We start from the raw sequence: 25,713 nt of genomic DNA on the forward strand, positions 1-25,713 counted from the left end.
CTCTAGCTTTCTCTCTGTAGAACATGCATTTTCAGCAACATAGAGTGGCATAAGCAGTAAGAGCAACAGCAGTGGCAGACCTCTATGTGCTTTGTGGTTTGTGAAACAAAAGTGACTTAGTTAGTTTTGATCTCCACCTTTTTCTCAACTTCTTTGGGAAACCTACATTATTTTCCATTTTCAACGCTTGTTCCCTCGTTCATGCAGCCATTACAGGTTGTCGTCACACTGAAAGTCAGATATTCTCACAGTGTAGCAACAGAGAAGTGCGCCTTCCTCCCACCAAACCCACCCACACAAACCCTTTTGTGTGCTACCTAAGTCAGATGTGCAGACGAGCAGACAGCAGAGACAGGATGACACTCGGATGAAGACCACCGCTGACATAACACAGAAATGTGGCTGAAACTTTTGACTCTGATGGTCGTTACAGGTAAGACTCCTGACTCGATACTGAAGAGACGATACGTGACAATGGCGATAAAGAAATGTAACTTGAAACTGTCAAACAAAAAGATGAATGCACAAACTAAACTAAACTCAAAGCTGAACTGCGAGAGAGTTGTTTTTAAATCAATAATGAAATGAATGCTCAGATTCACTAATTTTGTGTGTTGATTGTCATCTTTTTTCAGTGACTCTGTCAAGCGTGGGGCTGTCAGATGCCATTGATGTATTTCTGGGTCAATCACAGGAACCACTGCAAGTTTTCCATGGATCCTCTCTGACTTTGTACTGCTGCTTGAGAATACCAAATGCAAACAGATTTTGGATAAAATGGTATTTCAACATGTCTGTAAATATAAGTGGCAATCTAGTCAACAAAACAAAAGATGGAAATTCCAACGAGACGCTTGACCAGGACCCGAAGAAATGCCGAGACAAGGACATGGCATTCAGCTTGTCGCGAGTAAACGGATCACACAGCGGAAATTACTCTTGCGAAGTCACAGTGGATATTCCAAATTTAATAGAACAGAAGAGCACTGCAACACAAATCATTGTTTGTAAGTATTGACTGAAACTAATAAAAACAACTAGTAATATTTCACTTTACATTCTTTTCATAAGAAATGATGGGCAATATTAACATGGTTCATAACATATTGTACTCCAGATACAAGTCAAGATGAAGACAGTTTTCTACGATTATAGACATTTTCTATTATAAGGCCATGTATTTAAGATGCAGTACAACAGAGAGGTATAAACCATTTTTGCTCTGATGCTCATGAGATCAAACAACAATGAATTTTGAAGTTGTGTTGTAAGGTTCAAGAATTTCTTTGCGGAAACGATATAATCTCATATAATTTTGTTTCCCCCACAACAGCGAAGAACTTAAAGGAAAGTACAACATATCCATCTCTAGTAACAAGTCAACCAGGTGTGTTTGAATGTATGAGTGTGTGTGTGTGTGTGTGTGTGTGTGTGTGTGTGTGTGTGTGTGTGTGTGTGTGTGTGTGTGTGTGTGTGTGTGAAAGGTTGCAACCATTCTAATTTGTTCTCGTTGGGTTTGTGGGGTCTAATCTCCTCAGTAGACCAAACCTCTCAGTCTAACATGCTTAAAATCAGTAATGAGCCGCAATATCAATCTGATGGAAGCTGCAGTCTAGGGAAACAGTTTGCATACAATCTATCGAATAAGTATCTGTCTGCTGTGAGAATTATTTAGTGCATGTATTGGGCTTTTGATGCATTCATGTTGTAAAACAAAATTTTCCTGTTGCAGGTCCTGTTGAACCCAGCTTGCTTGGGAAGTGGTGGATATGGACCATTTTGGGGGTGTTGTCTACGGTTGTGCTCATCCTTCTGGTCATCTGTGTATTAAAGAGAAGAAAATGGTCCAGAAAAAGAGGTAAGCTTATTCGTTTCTCGTTTTAAGGGATATATAGTCATCAAGATCTAATGACACAACTGTGAACATTCTTTGAAGAATGAATACAGCGTCATCTTAACTCTCTGATGATCCTTGTGGTCAATTTGATCCCATTCAGTGTTAGTTTAAGCATAAAATTATCAAGACAGTATTTTCCCAGTGTGCTGAACACACATTGCATGTGTTGGAGTTCTTCTGCTGTTGTAGCTGTGTGTGTGTGTGACATACTCATGACTGAAAATCCCCACATCCGCAGGCACAGAGCTGATACTTTTGAATTAATACATGACATGAGCGACGGGAAACAATGTTCTCATGAGAACTTGCTTTATCACAACATGAACTTGTGTGTGTGTGTGTGTGTGTGTGTGTGTGTGTGTGTGTGTGTGTGTGTGTGTGTGTGTGTGTGTGTGTGTGTGTGTGTGTGTGTGTGTGTGCACGCACATATATGTGCGTATGTGCATGTGAGCATGAGTTTGAGACCTACGACTCACACCTGCCATATTAGAACAGGTTTTTCCCACTCTGGGGGGGGGGGGGGGGGCGTGGCTTTCCTGCAAGGGCTCTAATAGTTCAACCAAAGTTCGGGGGGATCAAACTTAAAACATAGCTTGCAAGGCAGCCCTCTATCCAAATTGATCCTCATCGTGTGTACTGCAATCTGCACGCTCTCTCTCTCTCTCTCTTGAAAATGTCCTCTGGGGAAAGGTTTATGGAGAATGAGGTTTTGGCACGTTGGAGAATGTGTCTGAGGTGTAGGATTCTGTTGAGGAGGAATCTGAAGGGGTTGTTTATTCAGCAAATTCAACTCAAAAACTTGGTCAACAGTTTTCTGTAAATCATTTTCTGGGGGGAAATGTGTGTGTGTGTGTGTTGTTTAGGATACTAAAGGTTAGGGCAACGTATTTGTGATTAATTTCCACTGGCATTTGAAAGGATATATGAAGAAAGCCAAGGCTGTTTCAGTGCCTGTTTTCTGTGAAGTGCAACAGATGGAGGAAGCAGACCTTCCAAGAAAGTGGCTAACTTATGTCCACTGGATGTGAAGTGAATGAACGATGGTTTTTGTGGTTTTACAGCTCAGCGTTTGACAACTGATATAACTGATGTAGGTGCAGAACAAACTTAGCTAAAAGGTTTCCGTGCAGTCAGTGTGGAAACGGACTAAAGAAGTCACAATTTAGAGGAGGTTAGATACACAAATGATCAGGATGACAGTTTATCAGGTTAGAATTAGAAGTTAGTATTGTAACACCAGCAAGATGAGTAAAAAATGTGAGCCTGAAACTTTGATCAAGAGAACTATGACTTCATTTTCAAGTCCTTTAACACACATACACGAATGAGAGATATCGTCAGCTAGTGTGCCCATGTTACTGATAGAATTAGAACAATTAAAAAAACCCTGCATGAACAGAGAGCAGGGTGAATATACAGTGGACGACACTGGGGAACAGACAGGATTTCTTGTAAAGTTTGAGGGTTTTACTCCTTCAGTTCATTCTCAAATATCACTTCATCTAAGAAACTGAAAGAATGCCATGATAATATAACTTCACTGCAATGATGCATTTCATAATTACACATTTTCTTTTGAAAGCACACCCACGCACACCCACGCACCCCCCCCCCCCCCCCCCCCCACACGCACACACACACACACACACACACACACACACACATGCATGCCTGAACGCAGTGGATTGAAACAAGATAGTGTGTCTGTAAGACAAACCTAATAAAATCCCATAATTGGTTTTGAATATCTCATTTTAAGCAGGTTTTAATGTAAAAATGTAGAGTAAAAAACATTTGTAAAGAAGAGAGGAGAATGCTGTGGCACCAGTTGTATATAACCTATCACGCCAAACGATCACTGTGAACACAGGAGAAATACTCTGACTTCTATACTAGGCCAAGTGACCGAGTGAGTTCATTGACATGTTCATATCATTTAAGATTTGTAAACTAACCTCTTTGTTTTCACAGTTATTTTACCCTGTCACATGTAGATACAAAATTTAACCATTAAAGGATTCATTAATTCAAAACATTACGAAAATGTACAGCAGCGAGGCAAAGAAAAATAGAAATATTAAATTCATAAATGCTTATAAACCTAACATTTATTGATAAACAACTGGATAACAAAGCAGACAAATGACGGATCTAATTGTAAATCTTATATTGCAAGCATTCCATCATGACAGACGCAACAATTATTCCAAATCGTGAAAATCAAAGTCAGCTATTGAGACATTTCTAATCGACGCCGACACTGTTCCCATGAAGGATCAGCCATTATGACTCCTGTCAGTTTGCACTTTTGTCACTATGCAGCCTGCACACATAAGTCAGCACTAGCATGTCTTCCGAACTTGAGCCAACCACATAAAAAGAAGAAGAAGACGAAGAAGAAGAGGAAGACCTTCGTGTCGATACATTTTGGTGCATCAGACAGTGTGGGGGGCTGCTGGAGCAGAAGAGGAAGTGTGTGTGAGCACTTAGCCACAGAAGATGAAGCAGAGACAGAAGTAGGGCTCATTCTAGACGTACAAAATGACTATTGTGTGTATATGTGTGTGTGTATGTGTGTGTGTGTGTGTGTGTTTTAGTTACTGGCGATTCCATTCCTTTAAAGTCATGCTGTATGAAGGTGTTTGTTTGTTTGTTTGCTTGCTTGCTTTTTAGCAGTAGTGATTGCATTGTTCATGTCTCAGTGAGAGCTGAAAGGATGATTCAGTTCCTTTGATGTGTCTTCAGCTTGTTTGTCAAACTCTGGTGCAACTGATGCCTTTCTTGATAAACTGTGAAAGTGTCAAGGCGGGCTATCTGATTGCGTACCTTTGTCAGTACTGAATTGTTGTGCAACAGTTTGAACTGATTTTTTAGACCAAATATCATTTTCAAAGAATGTGAAAAGAGAAATTCAGGGGATGTGTAAAAAGAAACAGTATGAGTCTCTCAGGGCCTGCATTTCAGCTGTCAACAGATGTGACAGTGGGATTTGTTGTTAATTTCTTTTATTCAATAAAAGAAGAAAAGAATTGGTAAATGAGCACAACACAAAATTCACAAAATCACTTCAGTTAAAAGTCGATATAAAACATTCAGTTCCTGACAGACTGATAACTAGAAAGAGGCTTTCTCACTTGTGTGGAGCTGCTTTGACTGTACTGATAAATGATGCATCAGAAGGACATCTGTTTGTCAGCAGTTTGTCCATAAATCCCCCCACGTTGCATTATTTATGTTCAGTTGACCAGTCCGTCACAGGGCAACCAGAGAAGCAACCACTCTCACATTCACACTGAGAGGCAATAGGATCATTAATGTTTTTGGTCTGTGGGAGGAAACTGAATGGAAAACCATGGGGAGAACATGCAAACTCCACTCAGAAAGGCGAAGGCAGTGTTTGAAGCCACAATCTTTGGCTCACACCCTGAGCAGAGAGTAGTGGCCACTGTGATTAATGACGTTAACTGGGGATTCGGATCATTTGGGTTTTGACCAATGCAACAATGTAAACCGTTAATCAAACTTCACTGAATGGGACCAAAGAGACTCTGCTATAATGGGAGATAAAGTAAGTTGTGGGCCCTCACCCTGTTTCTTTTGAATTTCTAATGCAGTAGAAGAACCAATCTACGCAAACACCCACAGCCGCCAGCCTTCGCCACAGCCCAGGATGCCGGCGGACAACATGAAGGCAGCCTCCACATACCAAAACCTCCGGACCCAGAGATATGCCAGGAAGGCCAACACAGACAAATGGGGTCACAAATAATGAGGACGTAATCTGACCTCATAAACCGTAACACCAAATGATCATGGAGCGACCCACCTGCTTCTCTTCTAAGCAGTATTCTAAGGATTAGTAGTTTACGTTGTGTATGCCAAAATGCAATTTTCTCAGCTTTTGCTCAGGGTACATTTTCTCAGGGGTTTTTCAACAATATGTAGCAATTATTGGTCTCAGTTTGTGGCTTCACTGAAGAGATACAGCCACATTTTGTTTCTTTTTTTCAAAGTTTTTGAAGCTCTTGATTACAGATATGAAAGCATTCACAACAACTTTTTAATCCATATGCAAATATCTTCTGATTGTTTATTTTAATATTCAATGTGTCATTCATTGACTGATGTTTGTCTGATTTGCATTGACTGGACGTCAATCTTCAGAGCAATGAGTCACTTTTTTGATGTATGAAGATATGAATGATATTTGATAAGAATATGAAATACATATATTTTGTTATGCTGTTTTTTTTTTTTTTGCTTGATGTTTACTAATAAAATGGGGACTTTCTGCATTTTCATGTAATATAGCCTTTATGAGCTGAAGCGATATGCAGTCAGTAAATGAATCCAAAAGCATTTTTGTTTTATCTTTATTTTGTGATAGACCTGGTGATGAATGAAGACATTGTCTGTGTTCGTAATTGTTTGAATATGCAACATTTTATCATTTGGACATTTTTTAAAATACTTACTTTTAAATTATATGATAATTTATCTTCGATTCACTGGTGCCAAAAATGTGCTTTTAATTTTTTTTTTTTTCTGAACAGCTTGGTTTAGTCTCTCTTGATTGTACAAAAATGGAAAAATGAAATTTCTAATTATGTTTCTCTCTTCTTTTTTTTTTTTTTTTTTTTTTTTACCGCTGATTAGTTGTGAAGTAAATTCTTAATAAAGAAATATAAGAGCAAAAGTCAAGTCCGTTACTTTTACAGCCTACATATCGTTTATCCATTTTTTTTCCCAGTTTGTTTACTGGCTTTCCCCTCCAGTGATGTGAGAGCGAAATAGAAGCCACTAGATGGCGGCTCCGTGTTGCTACTGGATATATCAAATGTTATATATTTTTTTATTTATTTTGTTGCATTTAAGCACCTCTCTATAAAGACATTGTCAAAACAATAAATGAGAAATATGCAAACATATTTTGATAGTTCTAGATAGCCTGGCTGCAGGGTACAGGTTATTGGCCTCTTATGATTAATTAATTAAGCATAAACATAACATTGACTCATTACAATCAGATAAAAATAAATTACTTTATTTAATCCCTCTTAGAAAATTAGTTTGTTGCTCCGAAGATTATACAAATGAAAAAAACAAAAACAAACCAACAATCACTGCAGATTTAATGCATAATGTTGGCCTGCATGTTGAGAGTATGTAAAGTTTTTTTTTTTTATGACTACTTATCACATGACGAATCAGGACTTATTATTGCTCATATTAGTGACTTATTGTCTTCCCGCCACATCTGATTGGCTACAAACTAGGTGAGTGTAGGAAGGTAGGAAGACAGGTCACGTGAGCAGGCGCTGCCTACCGCGGAGAGCCGCTGGATAATCTCTCCCTGCAGGAATTAGATGTGTGGAGAGCCTTACAGGTGGATCCAGGACCGACCGGAGAGACCTGCTCCCGCCGGCTCGCTTTCCCACGTAGGTACGGGTAAGTGTCCTGCTCTCATGTCACGAGATCTCTGCGTGACTCTCTTTCTTTCTTTGTCTCTTTCTTTTTTTTTTTTTAACTTTGACTTCTTGTTTGTGTCCGGTATGTTTTCTGGTGGTTGCTGTTGACGCTCCGCGCTCGCGGGGCTGGTGGTGGGAATTGGATTGGCAACCTGTAGAGGCGCAGTGCAAATTCACTGACTTATCTAAAGATTATAGGATATCCTAATCTAATAATAGCAGCCGGGAGCCACGGTAAGCAGCGGTGGGTTAGGCGTACAAACACTCGCACGGCAGCGGATCGTGTTTCACTGACAGGCGGACGCGTAAAGTTGGAGGGTCGCTGGTTCAGCGCAGCCGTCAGGGCACACAGGAGTCAGTGTGTGGCTGGATCAATAACACACACCAATCTGATATTTCCCTGAGCACAGTCACACTGATTTTGTCCTCAAGACATCTTCGTCAGATGTATTGCTTTAGTTAATGTTATCAGAGAACTAGTTGCATTTTGCCAGCACTGCTTGACAGAAAGCAAATAAATAGTTAAAATAAGCACAATTTAAGGTTACAATTTAGATCATGGATACATGAAAGGGCTGTGAGGTTGAACAGCTTCTGTGTCGTTGGTGTATGGATGATGGGAATTCACAGCACATGATGCGTCTGCCTGAGCGTGCAGACATGTACTAAGTGCTGTCAGTGAGCTCAGGGGATTGCCCAATTTTAGCTGTCATACTGCAACTCAGTGGGGTCATGAGGCGTGGAGGCAGCCTGCACACATCAACAGATCAAACACTCAGTGGTCTTTAGATGAACAAGGTGTAACTATAGCTACATAAGAAACATGGAAGTGTTTCTTTCAAATAACTTCAATTAAGACACACTTTGATTTATTGTTGCAGATGAACTGAAATATTTCAAGCCTTCACTGTTATATCAAATCATATCAAATAAATAAACTTTATTTGTCCCTGAGGGGCAATTTGAATATAATTGCATCTTTTAATCCAGCTTCCAAAAATATCTGAATCTTTCATATGATTAGTTTTTCTTGTGCTTATTTATCATGTTGAAAAATTATGAATATGCTTAAAACTTTTCATTACAGGTGTAGAAATAACTGAATAAACTGTCAAGCTTCGAGATGTATGTATAGTTATTTCAATATGCAGCTCCTCAGAGAAGACCTGATCCTGTTAAGCCTGTGAACGAGGAGTCACTTTGACACCGCCAGACAATAAATTTGATCACACTGAACAGCATTATAGTGAAGTAGCTTCAGAGATAACTTAGGTCATGAAAACCACAGCAGGGGAAAAAAAAAAAAAACTGTGTCATGTTTTGTCTGTGACATGATAGGCTGGTCAGATTGTGAGTGCAGCTGTTTAAAATCAGACTTCAGGAAAATGAAAACATTTTTCTCTTAAGGTAGAACATTATACCATCTTATCAAAATTAGGGTCCTGTGGAGCTGATCCAGTCCGACCAGGCAGGCAGCGCTACACTCTGGACCAGCCACTCGTGCATCACAAGGAAAACACAGAGAGACAGACACACATTTACACTTATCAGAAATCCAAGGTCACCTAAAGCCCGGAATGCATGTTTTTGGAGTGTGGGAGGAAACCGAAATACCCAGACAAAACCATGCACTCAAAGCATATCTTAAAAAAAAAAAAAAAAAAAAAAAACACAACAACAAAAACAAAAGCAAGGATAATTAAAAAAGTTCAAAGGAGCAAATGTCTTTTGGTAACACAGCAGTAGACGTGTGTCAAAGGACTGACTCCCCGGAGGCTGCAGTTATTGATAGTCTTTCTCTTATCACATTTTGTCTGACATCCATTAGTGGAGACAGACTGTCTGCCACCTTCATCATTTTTGTGCCAGATTTCTTTAAAAACACCTGAATGCAGTTTTCTGCTAAAGTCTCTTCTTTCTTTGAGTAATGTTTGCTGTCTTTTCTCAGCCAAATTTCCATTACTTCTCCAGCAGTGTGAGAATGTATTGCTTTTCTCAGTTCTCATCATTATAAAGTGAAAGTCCAGTCAAGTTTCTTTGTGCTTTCTCACAGAGAATCTCATTTTCTGTCTTTTTTTTTCCTGCATTGCTCCCCTGAAGAGAAAGAACGACTGTGAATGATAAAAACACGATCAATAAGATGAAGGCTGGCTTGTGGATTTTTTATTTTTTTAGAAACACAAGTCTCACTTGGGATAAAAATAGAAGAGAGAACAAGAGTCAGACTCAAAATAGGTCTGTATTCTGAAGGCTCTCCTTTGTTTTGTGTTTCTGAAAGCATTAAGTGTTCATTCATTGAATGACTAGTAATGCCTGTGTTGACTCAGAGGATCCTTTTTCAACAAAAACCTTTAGCTTTGTTGTTGGATGAGTCTTTGTTCCTTTTTATGGTGTTAATTATTGTTTGTGTCTTTTCTTGTGGATCATAGATTTCATTGACTCGGTTGGTTTATTGTGTCTTTTGTTGTAGCAGGATTTGGCGTATTAATTACTATTGTGTATAAATGTAATGTCCGATCCGAGGAGTCCTTGATGGTGATTCTGTTTTGTTTTTGTTTTGTTTTGTTTTTTTGTTTTGTTTTTTTACTTGAAAAGCATAATTTTATACATATAGAGAATTTTTGGACTCTTTTTTTAATGCAACCTCCTTCCTGACACCAGCCCTCCCTCTCTGCATCCATTAACCTTCTTCCTCTTCTCCTCTTGCCCAGCAGCTCTGTCCCCAGCATCCTTTCTCCTGCTTAGGCATTTTTCTCTTCTATCTACGTGACCAAAGCATCTCAGCGTCATCTCTCTCACTGTCCCACCAGACTGTCCATCATGAGCCGTCCCGCTCTTTAAAGCTACAGAAGTGCAGGACTTTACTTCAGGTCTGATTGTTCTCTTTGTTTTTCTGTAGTTTGAAAAAAAGAAAATATGGCAAAACACGTTACACTTTGTGGTAAATGACATTGCTTAACTAGTATTTTGAATCTATTTTAAATTTTAGCCAGTTTTCTTCTTTTTTTTTTATAGTGGTTAAGAAGTTGTGGTCACGAGAAGTACACATGCCCAATCCTGTCAATAGTGATATGATAGGATATGAGGGTTACCTCTCTGTACCCCCTGTGTCTGCCCCCTAAAAGTTCCCTGGTTCTGACCCTGTTAGGAGTCAGTAAACAAACAGCTTTTTTTTTTTTTTTTTTTGCATTTCAATATCTTCCACCTTTTTCTTTTCTGGGATGTTCCCATCTGTCAGTGAACTTGTCACACAACAACACAGATAGAGTGCAGAGCGCAGATGTGAGGGTGTCGATATTTTCCTTCTGCGCCCCAGGTCTTGCAGAGACTTGCATGGGTGTGCCTGTGAGTCTCTTTGTGTGTGCATGTGCACTGAAGTGTGCGACTGCACTTAAACAGAGCTGTCCCATTGATGATGTGTAATTTTGTCAGAGCAGAGGTGGAGTTGAGGATTTCACTCAATCGGCACGTTTTCACGTCGTCCTGTGCTTGTTGTTCATGTTGGTTGTCTTGATGACTAATGGTGCATGCTGTAGCAGGCTTGAAGCTGTGTAGACATCTTTTTGAGATATTGTTTTCAGATTATTTTGATTCGCCTGCATATCAAGAGGGCGGCACCCCCACTTTATCAGTCTGAGCTCGCAAAAAATAAAACTCAGTGCTGAACTGGGCTGTTTTTTTTCCAGTCAGTGTTTCAAAACAGAGTGTGTGACACACTGGGTGTCAAAGGTCAACACCCTCCCACAACCGGTTTCCTGTTTAGGCTGCTGTGGTGGAAGAGTGTATCTCAGCCAGCTCACCAGCTGGCCTGCCAGTGGATGGCTCGGCTTACGTGAGACTGGCAGACAAAGAGCCGAGCGGAGAACCAAGCAGGCAGTGAACCGACCAGCCTTCGACTCAAAACAGGCCCATCAAACCTGTAGGGCGGTTAGTCATCCACACAGGTAAATCAGTTACAGCCGGAGGCGCCTCGCCCATTCCGCACAAAGCAATGCCGCCTCAAAATGAGGCGCTCCGGCTGCGCGGCTGACGCTCACTCTGCTTCTGCGACTCTTCGTCCAGTTCTTTGGAGGTGTTATGACTCACGGGGATGACAACAGCACGCATGTCTGTGCACGTTTCAGAAGCAGCTCCGCAGCTACACTCAGAACCCATCGCGTTGCCTTGCAGACACTGTGGATGCTCCCAAATAGTCTATAAATATTCCCATGTTTCAAGAGGTTGAAGTGTCTGGAGATACTGCTGCAGGGCTTCTTCAGCATATTTAACCAGTTCGTGTATGGGTCTCGAACCCTCAGCTGTTCATGTCACACGGTTTGATGACAGTCTTGGAAGAAGAGAAAATCAGTTATGAATTAACACAGCTGAACCTTTAGCAACAGGGTCGGGAGCAGGTTTTGCTGGCTGTACTGGAATCACCATCAAACCCCTATAAACACAAGACATCGATAAAGTCCACACTAGTCTTTTAACACATTCGGATTATGTTCAGTCTGATGTTAGAATGTTTTAAAACCTAAACATCTTTAGTCTGCCTTTTAATTAGTGCTTTGTAATATGTATTCTTTTAGTCCATAAGTGTAAAACACACACACAGTCCACTTTGATCTCTAATGGCAGGATCAATAACATGAGGGTGCAATAATTTATAAATAATGACAGTTGAAAATATACACTGTGAGAATGTTTGCATTTAATATATTTATTTTTTACATAATCTTCACAATTGTAAATCTTCAAGGAAAATTTATTGTTTTAGTAATAAGTTGTTTTACAATGAAAAATGCTGTGAAATTTCCAGAGATTCTTGCCATCAGTGTGTAGCTCACATTTTTACATTTAGCAAACTTTCTGTATAAATAAAACACATGAGTCGATTTTGTGATTTAAAATCTTCAAGAACTTCATCTTGACAGATCCTGCAGCATGTATGCTTTCTAAAACTCTCCCAACAGTATGACCCTGACCTAAATGTTACCTGCTTTTTTTGCTGTCAACGTAACCACACCACTGGCCTGTTGTCTCAGGTATCTGTTACAAAGACAATGCAATCCACATTTATTGAATCAGAAATTGCATTTTCTTCTATTTAAATTTAAGTAAGTTTTTATTTTGCATTTTGTAAGATTTTGTAGGGTCCTAAAGTATGCTGGAGTCGACTCCCGACAGACTGTTATGCAACCCTGTTTTAGTCTTAAGGCAGCATACTGCTATTTGTTCTATCACATCCTTTTTATATCATTGTTTTATTTCTATTTAAGGTCTATGTTATCCTCAGTCTATCCCATTGTCTATTTTTCAGTTAATTTGCTGTTAACTATATTATGCATTTCATCCTCATCATGTATGCATGATTTTATTATTTTGTTTACTATTTAATCCATTGATGTTTGTCTTAGTTTACTCAACCATTTTAGGCTTTCATGTTTCTCCATGTTAAAATTTATTCAACTATAACTCTCAGTGTCTTTGTCAGATCCTTGGAATACATTTCTATTGTTGGAAAAAAAATCCCAAACAAATATTGATTCACTGATATTATGGTTTTCAGTCACTGAGGTGACTAAAAGAAAGAACAGAGAGATAATCTCACTTCACAATTCTCCATCGAGTCAGTATAATCACTTACTGTATATAATGATGCTGTGCAGTCATCTTTCAAGAGGTAAAAATGTCAAACAGTGCTTGGGAGGGTCCTTCCTGATTAATTAAAAAGCAGATTGGAGCTAGCAGCGTAAGTCGTCGAGTCAAACCATCCAAAGACGTGCCTCATGTGAATTCACACTCAATACATGACTGATTAGACCCCTCTGCCCCGATGCTCAAGTAAGTATTAAAATAAAACCAGTCACCAGGAAATCTATGTCTGCTCCTTCCTTGAAGATTCCACAATCTATGACAAGGCAAATATATCCAATTTTATAGTTTCAAACACTTTTATCTCAACATGACTCCTACAACATAACTTTAGTGTGGTGTACTCCCTGTTGCTCCAGAACTGGCTTTCAAAGCAGTCTCAATGTCACCAGTTTGCTTACAGGTAAATGCTTCCACTAAAACTTCAGAAAATTTCAGCATATTGCTTGAAAAAAAAAACCTGTAAATCTCAAACTCTCCACATATTATCACTCTGAACAGTTACAGTCAAACAGCCGAAAGAACATAAAGACCAAAACACATTTTCAGAAGGAGAAGGATTTTTATTCAAGCATATAACCAGATTATTGCCCATGTGGATGTATTAGAGCTGCACTAATGGTGAACTCACAAATAGTTGCAACTCCGCAACTTTTCGTCTTTTCTAAAAACTGCAGATTAAGTTCCCTTTTTTTTGAACTCTGGCTGTTTTCTGCTATCGTGAATTAAAAAACAGAATGTGTTGCAATTTAATTTACAGAAAACAGATGACTAGTCAGTGGGGAAGGTAAAACAAGAAAAGCACCTTCTGATTCAGGTTTCAAACAAGGCTTATGACCCTGAATAAACAAAGCAAGATAAAGGAGGGACAACTGCTGCATGCTTATCTATTATCGCTGCCATACCTGCATGTCTTCACTTCTTGGAACTATCTATCACAGGTTGTGTAAAACAACCGGCAGTCACTCCATTTAGCCGCAGCTCTCACCCTCCAGTCCCTCCGCCCCCCCCAAAACAGCCAGAGGGGAAAAGGTATGCAACACATAGCCACCCTGACAACAGAGGAGCAGTCACATACACGCAGCGGCTCGTCCCACTGTGTCAAGTAACAACAAGGTGGGGAGCATGGCAGTTAGCTGCAAAACGCTCGTTCAAACGCCAGGTTGTTCAGATGCACAGGGGAGCCAGGGCCGCGCCGTCTCTTGAGGACATTTGGATGTTGTCTTTTTGGTTTTTGTAAACAGGCAGGGACTGGATGATGTGTTTTAAAGGATGCATCTTTCTGAAACCGGCTTTTTTTTTTTTTTTTTTCCCCTCAGCAAGCTCAAACCTAAACAACAGTTGCAAAGCAGCTGTGTGGTGGTGCTGCTTTTGTGGGAGGATCTCTTTTTTTTTTTTTTTTTAACACTTTGTGAGAATACTCTCAAGTATGCTTTGTGTGTTATTCTGAGATAAAGTGCCTTGATGAATTTTGAATGAGGCTGCGTTGCTCAGTTAGTCAAAACAGAAAGAAACACATCAAAAAAAAAAAAAAAAAAGCAAAACTGGCAAGTCTCAATTCCACATGAATCGCAGGGTAGGGAATGAATAAGCGCGATCTGCATGCATGCCCAAACCTGAACCGATACCCCTCCGCTGCCTGAACCCCACTGAGCCCAGAGGAAGCAGGTTCTTATCAGGGAGGAGGACAGGAAGATACAGAGAGTGGAGGAGGAAGAGAGTGGGGGCTGGTGGGAAGCATGGCAGATTTTCACTTAACATCGGTTTCCTTTGTGAACTCTGCTGTTATGACTCGCCGTGGCCAAAGCATTCAGCTGTACTTACATTAATCTCAGTTGCACAAGCTTCTCTGATTTTCACTAAACCTTTGAAATCAGCAAACAGAGCAGTTTAATTAATAGCACTGTCCATTTCTCAGATACCTGCTTCCACTACCATAGCCTTTGATGTTTCTGGTTTTTATGTTTTATAAGTTGTTAGCACCCCAGTGAATAAAAGTATAAAACAGAACTACTGCACTTTTCTTTGAAGACACATTTTCCTCTCATTGCACTAAAAAAAACAACAACTTAAAACCACATAAATCTGGAAAGATTCTTATTGAGAGTTTTTGTCACAGTTGATTCATTACCATAGTTGATGAATATGTAGATGCTAGAAATCTTAAGAAAGGGACCAAGATCAGGGGAAATTTAGGGTTTAACATTGAACCTTTTTCCTTTTACTTTCTGAACAACAACAACAAAAAAATCACATGTACTGTATGTTCACCTTAGTTTATTGACACAGGTCCAGAGCGGACAGTAGATTCAGTCACAGAGCTGAGAACACTCCAGCACCGTGACACCTCTGGTGGATTTTTATGGCTGCTTTTATTATATTATTTTCAATAATATTTCACAATACAAGGTGATTTTGCAATTTATTAAGATTGTGTATATAGTTTATGGAAAGAATTTACACATTTTGAACCTCCTGCTTTATAACCATTTAAATGAGTGGAATTTCAAAACTTGTTAACTTCAAAGTTGTTTTTTTTTTCTTCCATTCTACAGTTATCATGACAAAGTTAGAAATTTAAGTTATACATTATTCTTAATCTGTCAGATTGTTCTTTAGTATGTTTACTTTATAAGGGTCAGACCAAGGCAGTATATAAAAATATAGCGATATGAGGTTTTTACGAGTGAGAGAACCAGTTGGTGTCAGTGCTTGACACCTTCACATCCACATTTTACTTATTATATAACAGACAACCTCAATGCATATAGTCTTGCATATTCATAATTATAGAGGAATTCTGAAGAACGCCACAGAAAAAGTGGACATAAATGAGGAGTAGGAGACATCTAGCAGCCGTTTCCACTTTTCAAAGGATAGTTTCCAAATTTTGATTTTCACATTTTTATAGTCTTAGCAACAAAGTCAATCTTGCCATTTCACGGATGTCTTCGATTATCTCATAGATGCTTTCATTTTCTTTCCAGGGGTGGTTCACCGTGAAAATGATCTTCTGCAACATTCCTCAGCACTAAGCCGGCAGTATGGCTCCTGTTCCTCCTTCCAGAGAGGAGACCAGCAGCTCATTAGCACTGCGCTGGAGGCTAACGCCGACATAGATATCCACCGCAGAGGACACCCGCTTCAAACTGCGCCCCAGCAAGCTGAACTGAACTCCACAGTCAACGTCAAACACCTGAATACGTCTCCCAGAATAATCCAGACGGGTGCCAAAGTGGCACATGTTCAGGACAGTGAACTCACCACAGCGTTCCAACATCTGGACTGAGGCCTTGGACCATGTTCTGTCTCTGATCGGGTGCTTCGGTGGCGGAGCTGGCCCGCGCAGCTCCTCCACACTTGTACAAACTCAGACTCTGAGCCATGTCTCTTCTCCCAGCTCTGAGCATCGTCTGTGGATTGATGCTTTATGTTTTCTTTTGTACAGTCAATACTCAGTATTGTGTCCCACGAAACACTGTCCTCTACCAGGGTGAGTCGCCACTCCCCCCCCACTCATTTGTCCTATATATATATATTATATATATACATATATATATATAATATTTATATATATATATAATATATATATATATATAGATTATATATATATATATATATATATATATATATACACACACACACACACACACACACATATTCTCATTCGTATATATATATGTATATATAAATATTTTAGCAATGAAATATGATTAAATGCTGCAGTGTTACCAGCTTGTTTATTAAGTTTCAGTGAGTTTACATTTGGATTTTTGTTTTTGCTGTGGCAGCATGTTCTAACTTTCAAGTGTTTGAAGGAGCCAAAATGTAGAAGGAAAATGAGGCAAAGCACAGTTTTAAAATGCAGATTTTTTTTTCTGTGCAGACAAACTGAAGTTGTTCAAAGAAGAAGGGATCTTCAACTACTCCACTATGTTGATGAGAGACGACCTGGGTGTGTTGCTGCTCGGAGCACGAGAGGCCATCTATGCTCTGGACATTAACAACATCTCAGTCAGAAAAGCTGCAGTAAGATGATGACATTATTTTTCAGAAAAAGATTATGTAAATCGTGCAGGCCTGATGCTTCTGTTCCACTTTGATGTTGTTAGCAAACAATAGTCTGAGAGATGACAGAAATTACAAAACACCATACAAAATACATAAACTGGTGTCACTATGATTGCATTGTTCAAAGAAACATTTTTTTTTATTAAATTTTAATGATTGCAAAATAAATAGGCTTCATCTTAGCAGTGAAATATTCCTGTGTTATACAGGAATGCACTAAATGGATAATCACAATTGTGCGCTCAGGAAATCATTGTCTTTCAGTCTCATAATTGTATTGATTAATAACCACTCAGGCTGGTTGCAGACAGCTGGTTGATGAGGAGGTGATGCTGATGTTAGCCTGTATTAGATATATTAAGATGTAGTAATGCTGCTGAATAGCTCACAAAACATTACATTTATAGCAGTTTGCTGACAGTATCACTATTTTCAATTGTCAAATGTTTAATTCTTGAAGTAAAGATCAGTTAATTAAAATGAAACAATGTCGAGCAAAAACAGCATGAGTCCAAAGAAACAGTATTGATTTTGCTTTCTTAGCTTGGTTTTAAAAATAGAAACACAGTCTAACAAAACTAATTCAAATGAGTTTCAGTCAGTGTAATTTTTATGTTTAATGATTATTTTTCTGCGCAGTTATATCATACTGACTTCAAACAGAACAATCATTCAAACCCCTGAAACTGAGCCACATTGCGAACTGTGGCTGGCTCTTCCCGTATACCTGCTTGAGTCCAGGCTTTGCATATCTTTAATCTGGCAGCCGGCCCAGCGTTACACTGCAGTATGTACAGTGGTTTCCCTCACATCATCTGCCTCTTCAGCGTTTCTCTCCGCTCAACTCATGCACATTTGCAAGTGAAATTTGACTGAATGATGGTCCTGTTCTACTCAGCGGTAAACCAGTGGTGTCTTGCTCACAGTTGTGCTCACATATCTAACAGTCATGAGTGAGGACATGTCCCAGTTCGGTGATAACGCCTTTTCAAATGCACCATCCCACATAAACAGTAAAGTGTGGGAGAATAAGCGTGCCAACAAAGTGACATTGCAACACCGTTTCTGCGTGCTTTGACAAGAAATCTTCCTCCTGTTGGTGCAGGTGTATTGGCGAGTCCCTGAGGAGAAGCAGAGGGGGTGCACGTACAAGGGAAAACACTCTGAGGTTTGTTTATTGTCTCTCAAAACAGCCTGTGCATATGCTAACTTCTACTTGTAGGGCATGGATACAGCCCCAAAGGATGGCTGCTGATTGAAAGCAGTTTACTCCCTCTAAGCACTTTATCTCTTAGGTTTGTAAATCATTTATATGGAAGTGTTTTTCTTCTTTTCAAGTCTTTACAAAGAATTCCCTTTGAAGTGCTTCACACTGAACTATATATCCAAATAAAGGCATGAACAGAAAGTGTTTGTACACAGCCTTGACCTTCTGGCCATCAGCCCCGCTCTGGGCAGCCGGTGCAGCCACTCTATGTATGTGGCATGTTTGTGTTTTTGCGGCTGAACTAACAGTTCTGACCTTGGCGCTCTCTCTGCTGGGTCTTGTTACAGGTGGAATGCCGCAACTACATCCGAACCCTGCACAGAATGAATGACACAACAATGTATGTGTGTGGCACAAATGCGTTCAGCCCGACCTGTGACTATTTGGTGAGAATACCCGTGAACCATTGATCAAATTCATGTTTAAGTTTATTGTGTGCATGTCTCAAATCACATGTGACCTTCTGTCCTAACTAATCTGACGAAAAGAAAGAGCTAATATCAAACAAACCACATGAAGAGACTAACATTAACATTGCGTAAGTTCATCTCTTCAAACTTTCCTACTTCCTTGATTTACTTCTGGCTCTTAACCCCAAGGCCTTTGGTTTCTGCTGAAGGCAGAGATAGATTTATCGGTGCCAAACACAAGCTGCATTTTGTGATTGACTGGAAAAGCTCATAATGTGCTTTGTAGCGCGGCTCACAGAGACGATCTAGTGGTGAACATGGATTTTAGGACTGCAGTGCACCTTAGTATGGTTCTCACGTTTCACTGTAATATAAGTTTCAGGTTTTCACACTTCAGATACACAGAGTGATTTCAGTAATAATTTTTTTCTTCCCCAGTGGATGGTGTATAGATGTATTTTGACATTCTTCAAAAGTAAGCAGTAATAGATGGAATCTTCTTTGATCTCTGTTTAGCTAAAACATTCTGGTGAAGCCAAACACGGACAGACAAGACCAAAAGCAGGATCCTTAAACATACAATCAATTTACCAGGTTTGCTCAAGATTTTAGAAAGTGCTTATTATGCTTTCCATTATCTGTCAGCAACACGCCGACAGCCCTGTGATTTTCAGTGTCTCACCCGAGAGGGTCCTGGACCCCAGGCTGGAAACCACTCTTCAAAGGTTTTATCTTGCAGCGGGTTAAATATCATTTTCCTCACTTCTGTCTTTTTTTCTGAGAATCCAAATAAATATTTTCTCCACAGGCATCTCATTGGCTGTAATGTCTTACTCAAATATATTTAGGTTATTAAAATATCTCCTCACAAAGCAACTGCATGACCATCGGGGTGTTCAGTTGTTTCTGCACTGATCGGTCATAACGTGATCTGATAATGTGTACAGTTTGCCACATTTTCGCTCGAACCAGCGATGCGTTCACCCGTCAGAACCGGTATTGACGTCCGCTGCAGTTTGTTCTCTAGTAGCAAAACAACAAAGTAACAATTCAACATAAATATATGACTGTGATGTTCACATTTAAGGGTCGATGATAGTTTGGATTTACAGATAAACCTCGGGTTAAGTCTGATAGTTAAAAACTTTTGTATCTTTTGTACACTTAATGAATTTTAACAACAACAAAAACAACAACAACTTTATTGCTTGCTTAAAGTCGGTGTTATATCTAAATAAATAAAAACTCCACAGTTTCCTGTTCTTTCCCTTCTCAACCCGTTGTTCTGTCCACCTTTGTTCTTTTTGTTTCTGACAGACATTTTCTAATGGACGGCTGATCCTAGAGGGAAAGAAGGAGGAGGGAAAAGGGAAGTGTCCTTTTGATCCCTTTCAGAGGTACTCCTCCCTCATGGTTGGTGAGTGTTTCTGTCACTTTTTCACTGCCGAAGACTAAAAACAGTAAAAAGCTGCTATACGTTCAGAGGGAGCCGATGGAGAAAAGCCCCGATAACTGTGTTCTGAGTTTACTTACTGAAAGATCAAATGCATGACAAGTGTCCGCCGTTATTGCTAATGTCTCCTGTCCATTTATGAGGGGGACAAAAACAGTATCTTGTATTTCATTAGCGGGCTCATTAATGCCGTGTTGTTCCAACTTACCGTGAATAATGGATTTCCAGGAATTTATTTTTATTTTGTGTTCCTGTCCAACAGGAAATGACCTGTATTCTGCTACATCCATCAACTTCTTGGGCTCGGAGCCTGTGGTTCTGCGCAGCTCAAACTTGGCTCTCCGCACAGAGTTCAAAAGCTCCTGGCTCAGTGGTGAGTTTCCCTCCTGCCAAAATCACACTTCTGAAGAGGCACATTATGTAATGCCCAGTGCAATGCTTGATACATGACACTTTTATAGATGCATTTCAAACGTTTTTTTTTTCCTGCGCTTATTTCCATTGTGATTTCAGAGCCCAACTTCGTCTACATGGACTTTGTGAGCGAGAGCTTTGACAGTCCAGATGGCGACGATGATAAGGTGTACTTATTCTTCAGTGAAAATGCCATGGAGTATGACTTCTACAGCAAAGTCGCTGTATCACGAGTGGCCCGTGTCTGCAAGGTACATCTGATTAAATAAATATACCGGTACACAAACAAACAGATGAACACAGACCTTTGTGTTGCATTGCTGATTACTTGTGGTAGTTCAGGGGGAAATGTGCAGATCACAGACGCCTCGGTCTCTCTGTGTTCAGGGGGATATGGGTGGGCAGCGGACACTGCAGAGGAAGTGGACGTCGTTCCTGAAAGCACGTCTGGATTGTCCACTCCCTGAACCCAGCCTGCCCCCCATTGTCCAGGATGTCTTCCTGCTGAAGCACGAGGACTGGAGGAAGAGCGTCTTCTACGCCGTCTTCACGCCGCAGTCGTAAGTATTTACTATCAATTCCTGCGGTGTGATGATGGCTCACGGTTTGAGAGGAAGGGTTAGGAAATTCAGTTAATATCCTGAGTGGTCAGCTTTGACAAATAACAGGAGAAGGTAAAGCCACCAACTTTGTACATTGACTGTGCTTGCACTACAAGAATACTGAGCAAAAAATGCATTCATTTAAATGTTTGATTTGTATATTTTTTTTTGCGTTGAATAAATAATTCTCAGCCGTCTTGTATTCAATATTCTATTTGACTTATGAATCCTCCCAGACTTTAAACAACCAAAATAAAAAAGCAATAGATTGATTGATACATTTCTTTTTTGTTTTTGTCCCCAGGAGCTTGTCCCAGGTGTCTGCAGTGTGTGCTTACAAAGTGTCTGTCATTAGAGATATTTTCAACGAGGGGAAGTTCAAGACGCCAGTCGCTGTGGAGACATCCCATGTGAAGTGGGTGATGTACACTGGTGAGGTGCCCGTCCCCAGACCAGGAGCGGTGAGTCTAATGAATTTAATTAACTAATGCAATGACAAAATAAGTGAACCCTTTCACATTGATCCAGTTTTTTCATTGATGTCTTGCATTTTTGATAAGCATTGACAAGTGTCTTGGGAATCACAAAAATGTGAGCATATTGAAAATTCTTCCAATGGATCTAATCTGGAGATCAATTAGAGATTTCGGGGCGTACACATTTTTTTTCTTGCCACAGTATATGGCAGAATTGAACGTCTAAACTGCTGTGTTATACTTTCAGTGCATCAATAATGTGGCACGTGGAATGGGGATGAATCGTTCGTTGGATCTTCCAGACAAAACCCTGCAGTTCATCAGGGACCGTCCTCTTATGGATGAAGCTGTCCGTCCCCTGACGGACGGGCCGCTGCTGGTGAAGAAAGGAGCCTCCTTCACTCGGATTGTCGTGGACAGTGTAACGGCTCTGGATGGACAGAAATACAATGTCATGTTTATCGGCACTGGTGAGTTTTAAAGTTACAGTATGAAATATTTTTAGTCTGAAATCTTCAAAACTAACCAGCTGCATGAAGCCCAATCTGGTAGTTCCACGTGGTGCCACAAAATGGTGAGTACCACAAGATCATATTCCTGCCACTCTTTCTGGCTTCGCTGCAGAACCAGAAGAAGCAACAAATTGTGACACGTTGTTTTACTGAATGTAGGAAGTTCATCAACTAACAGCACGCTCAGAAGAACGTGACTCATTGCTGCCACCCAAAGCAGAAAGGGCGATGCCTCAGATTTCTGCATACTGCACCTTTAAAGTAGCAGCAGACTGACAAAAACACAGAATTAATAATGTTTTCACATGAACATCACTCAGCAATACATACTGAGACAGTAGGGAAGAAAGTTTTCAAGGCGTGGGACTGAAATCAGTTCAACAGCGTTACTAAATTTGTCTCATGTCAACTTTTTTGATTACAGAGTAAGACATGCATTTTATACGGCAGGTTTATCCAAGAATATGAACTGGTACACGCATTGAATGTGTATGTTTGTGTGTCTGTGTTGTCTTTGTAACAGAGAATGGCTACATTCAAAAGGCTGTTAATTATGATGGGAAGATGTTCATTATTGAGGAGCTTCAGGCATTCGAAAACCCAGCACCAGTCAGCATCCTGCGCCTCTCTTCCTTGAAGGTTTGTCATAATAACAGGCTCATTGTAAGACTGGCTGGTTTATTGTCATCACAGACATAGATAGAGGTTTTTATTGTCATTGTTCTTTGTTGTGCATTGAATTTTCTCTTTAAAACAGTGTATGGATGAAAACATTTAAAATGTGAAACAATGAAATCAGCAACAACAAATATAGTGCATTGTTCTTAAATGATTTTTTAAAAATGTACAGTCAGGATACACTTTGTGCAGTTTTATCTCTTGGCTGGCTTCCTGTAGCTCATCTACATCATAACATATTTTGCTAAACGCCTTTTAAAAACCTGGTTCAAGCTGAAGGTGTGAGATGGTATTTTTGGGAAGACCAGGAAGAGACTTCAGCAGATTGTTTGTGTTGAATATGTTGGGATACGTAGAAAGTAAAAAGAACTGTTGAGGTTAATACATGTTCTGTTGATTTAGTTTAATTGTAAATTTTTGTCATTGCTTTAAAATATCATTCAGTTTTAAATGTGTTTTTATGCAATAACTTTCTGTGTTAAACTCTATGTATTTGATATTAATTTACTCTGGGGAAGAAATGACAAAGAATAGGGAATCCTCTGCTCTGCTCTTATAATGAATAACAGTGTGTGTGTGTGTGTGTGTGTGTGTGTGTGTGTGTGTGTGTGTGTAATATTATTCCTTTGAAAGTATAGGTATAATTTATTCCTCGTTTATGGAGGCTTCATTGATAATGAAGATTTCTGTTCCTTGCTCCATCACAGGGTCAGTTGTACGCTGGTTCGGAGTTTGGTGCAATCCAAATGCCGGTCGCTAACTGCAGCCACTATGAGACTTGTGTGGACTGCGTCCTGGCCAGGGATCCTTACTGCGCCTGGGACTTGTCCGGTGCGGTGTGCTCAGCCGTCGGCAGCTTGTCCTCCCCTCCGAACACTGGAATACAGAGTCTGCAGGAGGGGGATGTGGCGCAGTGTCCTTCCCAAGGTGTGTTGAGTTGCACTGTGCCCAATACGTTACAGGAAGCGCCATTTCTTACACATTAAATCAGCTTAATAAGCATGTGGTTTTATTAATTATGTGTTTCTTTGAATTTTTTTAGCTCCGGTAGCAGCTGTCGACTTAACACTGGTTCCACAAAACAATATCCAGCTGCTCTGCCAGCCTCACTCCAACTTGGCACAGGTGTACTGGCGTCTCTCCGACCAAACGCTGCACTCCAGTGACAAATACTACATCTACGGCGGAGGCCTCCTCATCCTGAGGGCCTCTGAATCAGACGTGGGCCTGTACGTGTGTGACTCAGTAGAGCAGATAAACGGCAGAGCGTATAACAGGACTGTGGCAACCTATCGTCTGCAGCTCTACTCTGGCCCGGCAGTGGGAGGCAGCCCCAGTCCCGGCACCGAGGTGACAAATTCCTCCGACTCTGTTCACAGTCTGAATACAGCCGCACCGGGGCCAAAGCCAGAGCCGGAGATTACGGACCCGCTGCTCCCCGAGAATCAAAGCGAAGGTGGCAGGGTGACGCGCCTGGAGGTGGCCGTGGCGCTGCTGTCGCTGTTCTGCCTCTCTCTGATGGGGGTCATTTTCTGGATCTTGTATCGGGGGCGTTTGGAGTGTTTCAAGTTCGCGCAGAGCTCCAGCTCAAGCGAGTCGAAAAGGCAGTCGGCCGAGTACACTCACATCCCAAACAGAACTTCAGAGATAAAGCTCCTGGGGCCCGAGTCTGGGAGACCTTGCAGTGCCAATAATAATCACACTGCTGTTGACTTCAAAGGGAACGGGGAGCACCACTTCACACCTATGGCCAACATTTCAAGTCTGGACGGTCTGGGATACATAAATGATGAGTCAGAGATTTGACTCTGCTGAGGCATACAATTCAGTGCAAGGCCACTGCTAGTGCACTCATTATCTTCCTCTAGCTGTATTTCTGCTGGGACTTTGCTTTCAAAAACTGTTTTCACATGTAAAATTCTCTGATTGGTGTCCTGTTTCTCTTTGCCAATTTTCTACAGTCTATCATTTCCATAGACCTACTGGGCAGCTGATGTTCTCTAGGAAACAGTTTAAAAAAATTCTTGTTTTTTTTTTTTTTTTTTTTTTTAGAAATGTCTATTTTTTGTATGATTTGTGAATATAATTATTGTTAAATATTATGTATAGCCAGTACTTTTTTAAAATATTTATTTTTCACACTCGGTTTTTTTTTTTTTTTTTTACTTAATATTCAGATGTTGTGTAACAATTGTAAATGTGGCCAACAATGAACAAGTAGCATGTTGATCTTTGATTTCCAAGCACATTTCAGTTTAAGTTAACATCCCACCTTCAGAGCATCCTTCCAATATTTTTGATGTGTTAAAGATATATTAATAAATTGTTTTGCTCCAATATATCACAGTGGCTCTGGAAATAAGCAAACAGCATCAAAAGGTGCATTGAAAGACTAGATTACATTGATCAGTTGTTCCTACAGTCGTGACTTATATCCTAACAGAAATCGTTGTTAAACTTTATTGTGGGGGTGGGAGGGGGGGGAGGGGGGGGGGTGTTATCTGATCTAATTAAATATTCTATTTTGAGATGACTATTTTTTTATTTTCATGATTTGTAATGTAAAATGAAATGATGTGTAAGTTTATGTAAATATAAAATGTGTGCATCATTTTAATTAAATTATGGGGAATAACTTTTCTATTGTATTCCTTTTTTTGTGGGGGAGGGGGTTCTAATTTTCCTTATTGTGTTCTCACTATCATGGTACATGGTATTCTTAAAAATAAAGATGTGTTACAAACAACAAATAAGATGAAACAATACAATTATAATAGGAAAAAGTAAATACAGGTCAACGTAAAGCCATTGAGCTCTTATATGATCCC

At 40.0% G+C, this 25,713-nt stretch overlaps 2 protein-coding genes across 5 annotated transcripts; both read left to right on the plus strand.

Annotated features, from left to right (window-relative positions):
• The first annotated feature begins 265 nt into the window (after positions 1–265).
• LOC115381492 (uncharacterized) lies at positions 266–6,504 on the plus strand. Of its 2 annotated transcripts, XM_030082925.1 has the most exons (5): positions 266–433; positions 636–1,007; positions 1,334–1,387; positions 1,733–1,858; positions 5,512–6,504. In XM_030082925.1, exons 1-5 carry the CDS (start codon positions 397–399, stop codon positions 5,664–5,666), a joined length of 744 nt encoding a protein of 247 aa, XP_029938785.1. In that variant the 5' UTR covers positions 266–396; the 3' UTR covers positions 5,667–6,504. The 2 variants fall into 2 exon arrangements, with proteins under 2 accessions (XP_029938785.1, XP_029938786.1); XM_030082926.1 differs by lacking the exon at positions 1,334–1,387 and having other exon boundaries at positions 267–433.
• A 707-nt stretch (positions 6,505–7,211) lies between these two features.
• Positions 7,212–25,501, plus strand: LOC115381486 (semaphorin-4E). Of its 3 annotated transcripts, XM_030082916.1 has the most exons (15): positions 7,296–7,345; positions 10,176–10,235; positions 15,990–16,495; positions 16,889–17,031; positions 18,179–18,241; positions 18,628–18,726; positions 20,068–20,167; positions 20,466–20,576; positions 20,717–20,868; positions 21,005–21,177; positions 21,524–21,680; positions 21,943–22,165; positions 22,731–22,846; positions 23,593–23,812; positions 23,928–25,501. In XM_030082916.1, the coding sequence occupies exons 3-15, from the start codon at positions 16,387–16,389 to the stop codon at positions 24,689–24,691; spliced, it is 2,430 nt and encodes an 809-aa protein (XP_029938776.1). In that variant the 5' UTR covers positions 7,296–7,345; positions 10,176–10,235; positions 15,990–16,386; the 3' UTR covers positions 24,692–25,501. The 3 variants fall into 3 exon arrangements, with proteins under 3 accessions (XP_029938777.1, XP_029938775.1, XP_029938776.1); XM_030082917.1 differs by lacking the exon at positions 10,176–10,235 and having other exon boundaries at positions 7,212–7,339; XM_030082915.1 differs by lacking the exon at positions 10,176–10,235 and having other exon boundaries at positions 7,253–7,345.
• The last annotated feature ends 212 nt before the right edge of the window (positions 25,502–25,713 follow it).

The sequence above is a fragment of the Salarias fasciatus genome, chromosome 23 (genome assembly GCF_902148845.1).
Source record: "Salarias fasciatus chromosome 23, fSalaFa1.1, whole genome shotgun sequence".
In the NCBI taxonomy this organism is placed as follows: Eukaryota; Metazoa; Chordata; class Actinopteri; order Blenniiformes; family Blenniidae; genus Salarias; species Salarias fasciatus.